This window comes from Castor canadensis, chromosome X, assembly GCF_047511655.1.
Source record: "Castor canadensis chromosome X, mCasCan1.hap1v2, whole genome shotgun sequence".
Classification (NCBI taxonomy): domain Eukaryota; kingdom Metazoa; phylum Chordata; class Mammalia; order Rodentia; family Castoridae; genus Castor; species Castor canadensis.
The window spans coordinates 4,551,696-4,564,464 of NC_133405.1; the positions used below are offsets into that span (position 1 = coordinate 4,551,696).

The 12,769-nt window shown below is 38.2% G+C and overlaps 1 protein-coding gene across 11 annotated transcripts in view; it reads right to left on the bottom strand.

Annotated features, from left to right (window-relative positions):
- Mtmr1 (myotubularin related protein 1) overlaps positions 1 to 12,769 on the bottom strand; it is a 79,436-nt gene that overhangs the window by 42,083 nt on the left and 24,584 nt on the right. For 9 of the 11 annotated variants that reach the window (XM_074062419.1, XM_074062418.1, XM_074062422.1 and 6 more), the window contains 6 exons: positions 8,051 to 8,145; positions 7,588 to 7,695; positions 4,360 to 4,461; positions 3,972 to 4,055; positions 3,384 to 3,533; positions 2,293 to 2,481 (listed from right to left, as the gene is read on the bottom strand). In XM_074062419.1, the coding sequence (XP_073918520.1) occupies positions 2,293 to 2,481; positions 3,384 to 3,533; positions 3,972 to 4,055; positions 4,360 to 4,461; positions 7,588 to 7,695; positions 8,051 to 8,145 (728 nt within the window). Of the gene's footprint in view, positions 1 to 2,292; positions 2,482 to 3,383; positions 3,534 to 3,971; positions 4,056 to 4,359; positions 4,462 to 7,587; positions 7,696 to 8,050; positions 8,146 to 12,373; positions 12,465 to 12,769 lie in introns of those variants that run through there. The other 2 variants (XM_074062425.1, XM_074062423.1) reach the window with 2 other exon arrangements.

Sequence of the window (12,769 nt, forward strand, 5' to 3'; positions counted from 1 at the left end):
CTAAGGAGGACTTACCGATGAATGATGCCTCCCTAAGCTGAAAAGTACCCCTCCAAAGACATCCACATTAAATCCCTGGCAACTATGAATGAAGAAACAGTTCTTTGCAGATGTATTAAGGATCATAAACTGAATGGATAATCCTGGATTATCTCAAGTAGGCCAAAATGCCATTACAAGCATCCATGGAAGAGATACAGAAACACAGAGGAGGAGAGGGGGAGGAGGTTACATGAACATGGAGGCAGAGATTGGAACGACGTGGCTACAAGCCCAGGAATGCTGGGGTGTACATGAGAAACTGGAACAGGCAAGAAACAGATTTTCTCCTAGAACCCATACAGGAAGTATAGCCCTGCCAGAGTTTGGATTTGTGGCCTCCAGAATTGTGAGATAGTACCCTCCTGCTGTTGTAAGCCACCAAGATTGTGGTGGCTTATTCAGCAACATCTGGAAACCAATACCTTCCCCATCTTCCTCCCTGCCTTATTCTTCTCCCAGCCTTCCCCATCTCAGTAAGCGACACCACAGCTCATCTACTAGTGAGATACCTGGGCAGCCTCCTTGACCACAGGGGGTGAGCTTATTATGTACTGAAGACTAAGGATGTGCCTGCCATCATGCAGAGTCATTTAAATGCTCTATTCTCACATAACCCTCAACATGAGACACTGGTATTATTTCCCATTTTGCAAAAGGGAAACCAGAGGCTTAGAGAAAGGTTAAGTAACTTGCCCAAAGTTCTACAGAGCACCAAGTGGCAGAATCTGGAGGAAAACCCAGATGTGACTGAGCCCAAAGCCCTGGGGTCTGACCACTCTGCAACACTGTCTCTTAGATTGGCTTGGGTTTACTGACGTCCTGGGAGATGAAGTAACTGCCCAGGGTCCCACAGAAAATAACCAGGTTCCTTCTATACCACCTCCTTAATGCTACAGTGGATAACCAAATGTGGCAGTTTGTACAGTTACCTGTTTGATATGTGTCTCTTCGACTAATCCCGACAGTTGGCCATATTTATCCCCAGTGCCTGGCACATGGTAGGTAATCAAGTATGAGGGAAGATGGCTATTTATGTGCCTAATGGTTTCTTTGATCTTCAAAATAGAAAGTAATGACTTCTACAAAGAGTGAGAGGGGAAGATAGGAGGTTGGCTCTCTGGAGACAGTGGTCAATGATGGCAAAATCACTGAGAAGAAAATGAACAAGCTGACAACAGAAACAAAATTTGACTCAAAAGCATTGCTGAGGTGAGACACTACCTCTAGACATCCTCCTTCTTGTCATTTTTGTGAATGACATGCCCCATCACACTCTTGGATAGGTGCTCATGCTGTCTGGAATGTCCTGCCCAACTCTCTGTCTGCTGACCATACAAAGATCAAGTGCCATCTCCTCTGTGAAGTCCTAGGTAAGCCTACAGCAGAGCTAGACATTTCCTCTTCAGCCCTCCCAACACACTGAGCTTACACCTTCTTATTGCACCTCATCTTGTCTGCCTGTTTCACTCTATTTCAAGGCATCTTGCCCCTAGTAGGGGCTTATTAGATGTGTGCTACCCAACTGTCATTTTATAAGTAGGCATGAGATGATAAGGGCTGTTGTCACCTTTCTAGTACCTGAAATTACTTGAGGAGAGGACAAAGTCCTCTGCCAAATGCCTGCCTGCAGGAACAAACTATAGGAAACATCCATGGAAAACAGAAATGATTCAAATCAGAACCCTGTCTTATTTGGGTAGCAGATATGGGAGACTTGACCTGAAATCTTTCACTAGATACAAAACCCTCAACCACCTTCAGCTAGTGGGGATCAAATGGAAGCCATCAGCAGAGGTATTTGTATCATGTTATATTGTCACCTGATATACACTATCACTGCTTAATGTGATTTATGTAAACTTTCTATATTTGCACAGTTTCGTATGGTTGAATCCACTCTAAGAGCTTCATGCCATATATGAATTAGTCAATTAATCACTATATTTCTTAAATTAGAGTGATTTCAAGGGCTTCGCAATCATTTCATTAAGATACTTAATGATTTAGATAATTCTGTATCTCTGCTTAATTGATTCATCAGAGAGAATTGTGGAGAAGCAAAGAAAGACACAAGATCACAACCCCCATGAGATGCCAAACACAGCCACAGAGTATCTGTGGGGAGGGGACAGCCATAGACCACCCCAAAAACTCAAACTTCAGGTGGTGAGGAATTCAATGGGCTGCTTCAAATGCAACACAATTTATAGAAAGTATGTAATAGTCAATGCCTCTGTATCAAGAATGTACCTTGTTAGTATCAGCAACACTGTTTTGTCGGGCATCAAAGATGATAAGTTTATGTGACTGTGCATTAGCATCCATTATTGTTTGCAGGTATTTTTCATCCTCTTTGCAGCGTTTGTCATTGGGACCCACCAGTGGCTGGCTACAACGGGTAATTGTTGCCTGACTTTCCGGATGAATCCATGATAATACCTAGTGTTTTTGAGCAACAAATATTAACTATTTGTTATCAAATATTATTTCAAAAACATTCCATGCTCTAATTACTTGGTAGGAAAAGCACAGTCTCTCCTGAAGATTTTCCTCAAAGCTAAGAGTTGGCAAGCCAATCATAGCACTACAGTGGCCAAATGACTCAATACTAGGGTCAGGCTGAAACAAATCTGACTAGACAAGCTCTAAACTCTTTTTACCTCTAAAATTCTATGATTCTAGGCAAAACAAAACCTAAGTCCAACTATTACTAAAATCTAGCCCCATTCCTACATGACTGACTAGTTTTATCTTGTCTCCTAACTTAAAATTGTCTTAGTATCTCCACAATAACGTAAGCGGCAGGATGAGGGCAGAGTGACTATTCAGTGTCTTATAAAATCTAAAACCCTGCCACCAAACCTCCCATTTTCTTCCAGTGGCCAAGTGCCTTAGGATCATAACAAATGCAAACTCTGGGCAAAACCATCACTTCCTGCTGGCCACAACTGTTTCTGTAATAATGTCCCTCCCATGTAGCTATAGCACTCCATTCAGCATGAAGAATGTATTTTCTCTATGGTGATCAAACTAGTGATATGAATTGCTAATGCAACAGCATGCTCTTTCTTGCTACTCCTTTGTTATTCTTGACTACATTTTGAAAGCATAACTTAATTGACCCTTGCACTTAGAAGGAGGAAATTATACAAGGGGGAAACATAGCAAAAAGGATGTTTATATAATTAGGTATTCCTTAAGAATCAAAGGAATGTTCGGGTTTATAAGATTATTTTTCTACTTTTCATTTTGTTTGCTAGTTTGTTTTCTGTCTTGCATCTTTCCCTATTAAATCTAATATAGTATATATTTCTACCTAAATGACAATGTTTATTACTTACAGGGACTCTGCCTTTTGCTCGAAAGGCTGCTACTTTTGAAAGGTCATCATCTTTTACACTAGTTGGCACAACAATGACAGCGGGGTAGGTATCGCAGAACTCATAATTACTGTTTATTTTGGATATTTTCCAACTCTCATTTGGCAAGCCCTGTAGGATGTTAGAAAAGAAGGAAGAAGGGGAAAACATGAATTTCTCCTTTGCAAAAGTACAAAGTATGAATCACATCTATTTCTTATTTTCCACAAAAGTTGATAATTTGTTCATTGTTACTTAAGTAACAATGCTTCTTATCAAAGCGACATCAGTGGTTTGGATCCTCGCTCATCAACTCTTTATCAGGTCATCTGATAAAAACCACCTGGAAGATTTGGTTGTTAAAGCCCTGTCCTTAAGCCTACTTGCCCTCCAAAAGATGAACAACCAGTGACAAAGTCAAAGGTTTGGCATAGGAAATGGAGAAACTACAAGTTAGAAAAGCTATGCCTATGGACAAAGTTTCTTCTCCTCCACTATACTTCTAAACTTTTGGAAGATAAAAAAAATGGTTAAGCTACTCTTTTTGGTTTGATAAGCAACATACTCTACCTGTCTCTTATATTCAGATACTGGGTCATAAACTTTCCAGCCATTAATTGGAAACTTTTCTTTATAGTTGAATGCAAATAGTGCCTGGATAAAAAAAAACCCACAAAACACATGTCAGTGCTTATTGTCATATAACAAATATTAAAGCTCTTTTCATTCTGATATGAGCTGAATGCATTGAGGTTTCTATTTTAATTTGCAAATTTTAAATTACAAATTAGCAGCTTCTCTTAATCACTACACAGAACTGCAAAATTCAAATATTTTAATATTAGTTACCAACATAGAAAAAAGATAAAGGAAATCTCTAGAGAAAGGAGTAATTACACACGAAATTACTTGGACCCCAATAAATTCATGCAGAAAAGGTTTACTTTGGTGTACTTACCTGTCCATTAGAAAGAGGAAATGCATGCTTGTTGAGGTTTTCAAATATCCCAAGTTTACGCTGCTCTTCCTGTTTATATGCAAGCCGCAAATTCCTCATATCCTAGTAAACAATTAGTAAAACTCAGCTAATCAATATGTATTGAGCACCTATGAGCCAGACAGATACCATTCCCTTAACTATGTATTTTAATTCATGTCTCATTTTATACTCTGTCATTCTATTGGAAAGCAATTTAACAAAAGTACCTCCAATGAGATTAAAAAATAAGTAAGGCAACTGGAATAAAGGGGACATGTGCAGGGGAGAAATCAGAATAAAATGTAAAGAGTAATGTTTCTATACAAAAGCTGTGTCATTAAGTCCTGTGCACCTACTTGCTAAAAGTGTGCCATGGAATTTTTTGTGTACTTTAAGCTTCTAAAAAAGCAACTATAGCATTCACTCCATCCATAAAAGAGAAATGCAGCAGATGCTTCTGCCTGAACACTCAAAGAAAGGGCTGTGTATCACATAGAGACCATAGCCCTCAGTAACATCCTCTCAGCAGAATAATGCTGTTTTATAATATCACAGTTTCTTAAAATGCCCCCCAAAGCAAGATGATGACCAAAGATTCAAGCACAAATCAGCAGGAACAATCCCACCAAAGCCTGCTCTAAAATGGTATCATTTTCTCCCATGATAATGTTTTAAGCATTGCTTCCCAATCTTTTAAAATTTATATCCCTGTCAGTTAAACACAAAAATCTCATTCATCTTTAACATTACATGAAATCTAAAAACAAACATGACCAACCTCAAACAAATTCAAGCAACAATTTGGGAAGTGAAGTTATTATGGTATCATTTATAACAGCAAAATAATGGCAATAATCCAAACGTCCATCAACAGGAGCCACAGTTAAATAAACTACAGTACTACTAATGGAATACTAAAGAGTTGTTAAAAACAGGAAGCAGAGTTGGCAAGAAGCAGTTTGGTAGAGTGCTTGCCCAGCATTCACCAGGCCCTGTGTTCGATCCACAGTACTGCTAAAAAAAAAAAAGTAATAAGATGCAGCCTTGTATGTACTGATACAAAGACGTTTCAATGCATATTGTCAAGGGGAAAAATAATGGAGCAGAACAGTGTATGTACAACACTGCCACTGCCATTTAAATTATCAAAGAGTAGACATGCATGCTTCTGTGCACAGGGTATCTGTGAAAGGGTACATTAAGAATTGGAAACTGTAGGTGCCTGCAGGAAGTGGAAAAGGGTGGCTGGGTTTGGGGGGGTGGGGAGACTCACTTGTTAACACCTTTTGTAATTTTGAATTGTGTATCACCCGTTAAATAAACAAATACCACATCTTGCAAGTCTCTTAGGCATGAGCTGAGAGGGCTGGGAGTCTGGCCTTCGTAATTTTAGGCTAGAAAACATTTAAATCAGATGTTAGAAAATGCCCACCCCAGTCATTAAAACAGCCATAAGACACCTGCAAGAGCAGCATAACATTCTGTCATGCCCCCCCCTCCAAGCTACAGTGGTGACGCACACTCCTTGGTATCCAACTGAGCTGACTTGCTGTTTAGGACTGCTCTGAGAGAAAAGAATTCCAAACCATGGAAGAGCATGTACAAAGATCCTGCTGTGGGGCACTGGGGGTGTATGTAACTCAGTGGTAGAGCACGTGCTTAGCATGTGTGAAGTCCTGGGTTCCATCCCCAACAACATGCATGCACGCACACACACACACACACACACACACACACAATCTTGGTATGTGCATTAGGAATTAGGAAATATGCACAAGGCAAGTATGAGCAGCCAAAGAAAAGCCAACGGGACTGGGAGGCAAAAGTGAGAGGGGGGCAGGCCAAGACAAAGCTGCAGAGGAAAGTGAATCAGGCTCAAACACCTGGGTGCTTGACAAGAAATGCTTCCTGTAGCCTGAGAATGGGAAGGTACTTGAGAGTTTAAGGGATTGAGGGTGTACCTCAGTCAGCGGTACAGCACTTGTCTAGCACGTGTGAGTCTCTGGGTTCCATCTCCTGCAACCGCCCCCCGCAACACACACACTCAAAGAGCTATGAGTAGGGGAACTGACCAAGTAAGCCCTCTACTTTAAGTTCTGTAGCTACTTGTCATTATTCTGCATGTGCAATCCTGCCAGGGAAGGACAACTGCAAAGTACCAAAGGGGACAACTGCCATGTAGTATCTAAAGTGAGTCTAGTAAGCCAGGAGATTCATGACCTGTTAGAGTAAAGGTCTGTCTGAAAGAAATGGATTCAACTGCAGCCTAGAGCCAACCAGGGGGAACTGCCCTCAGAGGTTTGATCAAAGCAAACAGAAGGGCAGGAATCCAAACCCCAAATTTGGAAGGGGCCTTGATTCTGCAGGCAGGATCTCTTTCCTAGTACTTGAAGAAGGTTATTCTAAACTGTATTACATAAGGTAAAGTCACAGGGAATAAAACATATCCATTAAGAGTATTTCTTAAGTGACTATTGATTATTAAAGTTATCATACATATTTCTTAACTCCTTGGAGGAAGGACAAAAATAAACAGCTCAAGGTGAACTCAGGGCCTCACATTTGCAAAGCAGGGACTCTACCACTTGAACCTCACCTCCAACCCCTTTTTTTCCTTTAGTAATTTTTCAGGTAAGGTCTCACTTTTTTTTTTTTTTTTTTGCCCAGGGCCAGCCTCAGACTATGATTCTCCTATTCTCCTACCTAGGGTCTCTCATGTAGCTAGGATCACAGGCATACATTTCTATGCCCAGCTTATTGAAATGGGATCTTATTAACTTTTTGTCCAGGCTGGCTTCAAACCATAATCTTCCTGATCTCTGCCTCCAAAGTACCTAGGATTACAGCTGTGAACCACTGCACCTGACCTAAAGGGTAGTCTTAAAACAACAAACTGGGGGAAAAAAGTATTGATCTCTGCTTTCCACAAGATTTCTCTGAGATGTAAAACATAATATAATGCCAGCATTTTAGTTATGTTAGGTCATGTTAATTAGAAATACTGTGACTCCAAAAATGGACTACTTTGATGGGTTATACAAAAAATTGAACTCACTGATACGAGATTTGATGAGGCCACTGCCCTGAAAACATTTGAGTTACTATCAGTACAAATTACTCTTACTATCCAAGGACCATGAAGGATGAGTCAGAATAAGTTCTGAGCTGACTGCCTCCTTTTAGTTTTAATTTGCATATGTAGTCTACCTTGCACACGATCTCTATACCACAAGAATTGTCTCCATGGCTCTGCGCACCAATCTTCTCAACTCTGCTGATCACTCCAAGGGGAACATCAAGGATGAAATGTGGGTCCTAGGTTTAAAAATTAAGATTAATACCTATCAAAGTTAATCAAGAGAGTTTTCAAGTTTGAAGTCTTTGCAGGATTATAAAACATGTTTGTTTACTTTGCATTTCCTCTTTTCCCCAGCTAAGAAACTGAAGTCTGATCTATAGCATACCTTATGAGGTATACGTTGAAAATACAATGAAATATCCCCTCCAAGTAGGCATGGTACTTTAAGTGCCTGTTGGTCAAGATACAAGATCTGTTTTAAAACTCACCCTCTGGTTACCTCTGGTGATGGGATTTCAGGGGACTGTTTACTTTTCTTCTTTTACTGTTCAGAAGTTTCACTTTTTTAATAGCACACTTTTAAAAACTCACCCTCTCTACATTTTTGAAGTACATCTTAAAGTCCGTCACTGTCAGAGTTCCACTCACTGCTCCCATAAACGGGCAGATATACATGACATCTTTCACTGAAAGAAAAAATCCAAAGTAGCAACTACTGCCATAGACTAGTGCTTCAATAACCCTTATTAGCATGAGTTTCCAAATATATGTGTGTGTGATTCCAGTTCTCTAGGAATTTAACTTTATAGATTTATAATCAATTATTGCTTTAAATAAATGGAGATTCTACTAATAAAGTTCAATTATTCAAACAAAACTGATTTGCTACTTAATGAGGTTTTATATTAAAGGCCTCATAATAAGTTACATTTTGTCATTTTTTCCAGTAGTTACCTGAGTGATAAATTGATCATATTCAAAGCATTAATTAAGCTCTGAAGACACTAGACAATTATTTCATAAAGTAACTTTTACTTAAAACTAATGAAAGCTAAGAACTAGCCCCTAAATACCTCCAAGGGAAACTGCTTTACACATAACAAAAACTAAAGCTACATTATTGAAGTTGGGTGTATAGCTCAGTGGTAGAGAACTTTCCTAGCATGCACAAGACCTTGGTGATCTGCAGCACTGGGGAAAAAAAGACTTGTTTCAAATTCCTTATCAGCTTCCTTAGCAATTTTAACTTTCTTTTTGTTATAAATCAAGTGTATAACACACTTAATTCCTATGAGTGTTAAGAAGCTCACATTTATCATAAAGATCCCAGCTCTTCATCTCTTTCCCAAAACATCATTCCATTGAAATGATAGGAACATACATAGCTATGAATGAGTGGGTCAATTAAAGGTACTAAAATTACCACCCAGTCAAATTCTCAAAACACTTTCATTAAACTTTTCTATCATTCATTATGTACTGAATGTCTTTGATTTCTAGGATTCTGGGTATAATTGGACATAGTTACTGCCCACAAGCAGACTGAGATCTGTGAGATACACAGAAAATCACTGTAATACTATAGCCTAATAAATGCTACAATAATGATATGGACACAAAGTAACAAAGCTAAGAAAAGCATCAACTTCAGCAGGAAAGAAGGTAGGGGAAGAAAGAGAAGGAAGAGAGGAAGGAAAGAGAGTATCAAGTTGTTAGAGGTTAATATGGCTGCATCAAAGGGTGCAATGAGGATAAAGGGTCATGAGGTCAGACAGGTTGGCAGGGAGTGGATGAAGAGGTGCTTTTGTGGAATGCTAAGGCATTATTAGTAACCCATCCTTAAAAGATAAACAACAGTGTAAACAAAAACAATGTGTTGTAGGCTTCATAACATGAAAATAAAATGGATGACAACAGCATAATAACTGGGAGGGGTCAAATGGAGGTATACAATTGCACAGTTCTTATCCTATACATGAAACAGTATAAAATCACTTGGGAAGTAGACTGTGATGAGTTAAAAGATGTAAGACAACCAATAAATTAATGGAAAGGCTTTATAGCTACTATGCAAACATAGGAGATATAATGAAATCTTTAAAAGTACTCAATTAAGCCAAACATGGACAAAAAAAGAGGAAAAAAAGAACAAAGAACAGGACAAAAAACCCAAATACAAAAATGGTGGGTTTAAATCTAATTATATGAATAATTTTATAATGTGTAAATGGTCCAAACACCTAATTAAAAGGCAGACATTGACAGATTGCAGACAAAAGCAAGGTCTCAACTATATGTGGCTTAAAAGAAACCCACTTTAAAGATAAAGACACTAATAGTTTGAAATCAAAAGGATGCAAATAGGTATATCATGTTATACTAATCAAGAGAAAGCTATAATATCTATAGTAATATCACACAAAGTGGACTTTAGAGTAATGACTATGACAGGAATAAGTAAGTCCTTTCATATTAATAATGACATTAATTCATCAGAGGGAACATAATAATCCTAAACATTTATGTACTTAATAACAGAGCTTCCAAATAGATGAAACAAAACTGATAGCAATGCACTAAGGAACAGATCCATCCCCAATTATAGTCAGAGATTTCAAAATGTCTCTGCAATAACTGACAGAAGTAGAAAATGAGTAAGAAAACAGAAGATTTGAACAACACTATCAACAAACAACCTAACTGACATTTATAGAACACGCTAATCAGTAACAGTAGAACATATTATTTTTAAATATGTGTAGAATATTTTAAAAGACCATACTGTGGGCCATAAAAGAAATCTTTATAAGTCATAAAAATATATTTTCTGAACACAAATGATATGAAATTAGAAATCAATAACAAGAAAATTTATTAAATTCACAAACATGGAAATTAAACAACACTTTTAAAGAAACCAAAAGTCAAAGAAGGAATAAAAAAGAATAATCCAGAAGCACTTTGAGCTGAGTGAAAATGAAAACACAAAGTCATAATTGATGAGATGCCACTAAAGCAGCACTTGGAGGAAAAACTACATGCCTAGGCTAGAACAAAAGTCTCCAATAAAAGACTACCACTCCCACCAAAAGAAATTAGAGAAAGAGGGAATTAAACACAAAGTAAGCAGAATAAATACAAGAGGGAAAATAAATGAAATAGGAAACAAAATAATGAAACCAAAAGCTGATTCCTTCAGAAGGTCAATAATATGGATAAACCTCTAGCCACAGTGATCAGGGGGATTAAAAAAGAGAGAAGATACACTATAATTGCAAAACTGGGAAAGGTGATGTCCATACAAATTGTACAGATGTTAAAGGAACAATAAGGGAGTATGATTAATGACTTTTTGACAATAATTTTACAACTTGGATTAAAGTGGTAAATTCCTGGGAAGACATAAACAACCAAAGTTTACTTGAGAAGAAAAATGAAGCCTAAATAATCTGATAGTTACTAAAGACATTAAATTTATAGTTAAAATCTTCCCACAAAAAAAACTGTAAGTCAAAGTGGCTAAAACTGTTAACAAATGTTTAAGCAAGAAATAAATTCTCCCAGAAAATGGAGAGAGAATAATTCACAATTCATTCTATGAAGCCAGCATTACTGATACCAAAACCTGACAAGCCATTACAAGAAAATCTTAGACCATATCTGTCATAAATACAGATAAACACTTCTAAGTAAAATTCTAATAAATAAAAATCCAAGAAAATCCAACAATATATAAAAAAGATTACACCTAATAAGCAAGTAGAGTTTAACCTGGGAATGCAAAGTTAATTAAACATTTAAAAATTAATTGATATAGTCCACCATATTATAGGCTAAAAAAGAAAAATCACATTATATTAATTGATACAGAAAATGCATTTGACAAAACCTAATATCCATTCCTGATTAAAAACTCTCAGCAAACAAGGAACAGAAGGGAACTTCCTCAATATGAGAAAGGACAGCCACAAAACCCCACAGCTAACATCGTACTTCATGGTGAAAGTGTGAACACTTTCCCAAGATCAGGAACAAGAAAAGAATGTCTGCTTTCACCTCTTCTCCTTAACATTATACTGTAGGTTCAAGCAAGAGTAATAAAGCAAGAAAAAGAAATAAAAGGCATTCAGATTGGAAAGAAAGAACTGGAACGTTCAATTATACATTGCTGGTTAGAATGTATATACTAGTACAACCATTTAACAATTTAGCAGTGTGGGAGACCAGTAACTAAATAGACTGAGAAAGAACTTTGACATGTGCAAGGCCGTGTCAAACACCTTTGTGCTAAGAAGGCAAGGCCCCGGCACAAAGGAGGTAAGCAAGGTTCAGCAAGGCTGCCTTGCAAGTAGGGAGACTGAGGCTGTGGAGACAGACCTTGGCATGAGAACGGCTCTGTCAAGTAGGGCCCCTTGGCTGATAGGCACAGACCCAGCCAAGGGGAGGCAAGGTTCAGAAAGGCTGCCTTGCAGGGAAAACAGGGCATGTTGATGAAGTCAGGATAGTCTGCAGTAAATAACAATATACCACAGCTGCACTATTACTGCTGCATACACGACTGGACCCATGAGAACTCGACCTGCCTTTCACCCCACTTTCGCACACTTGCTGTATAAATAAATGCGCTTGTAGGTGGAGGGGATCACCGGCATCTCTCATTAGGAGTGCTGGACTCACCCGGTCCCAAGTTTTTCTATATGTCTGTCTTTGTTCTTTTTTTCTCAATCCCCAGTTGCTCCCAGTCAGGTCAAGGGAACTGCTCACGCTGGCCGTGAGAAGCAATTTCTTAAAAAGTTAAATATACACCTATCATCTGACCCAGACACCCTATTCCTAAGACATTTATCCAAAAGAAGAGGAAACACATGCCTAATACAAAGACTTGGACATACATCCAGGCATGGTGGTTCATACCTGTAATTCCAGCTATTCAGGAGGTAGGGGTAGGAGTATTGCAGTCTGAGGTCAGCCCTGGGCAAAAGCAGGAGATTCTCTAAAAAGTAAACTAAAACAAAAAGGGATGGGCACATGGCTGAAGTGGTAGAGCACTTGCCTAGCAAGCAACAGGCCCTGAGTTCAAATCCTGGACCACCAAAAAAAAAAAAAGGAGAAGACTTGGATGTAAATGTTCATAACATATTTGTTTATAATAGTCAAATAGTAGAAACAACCCAAATATCCACCAAGAGACGAATGAGAAAGCAAGTTGCCCTGAATCCATACAACTAAATACTATTCAGCAATAAAAAGGAGTAATTGCTAACCCATGATACAATATAGACAAATATAAAAATAATTATTTAACCAGGA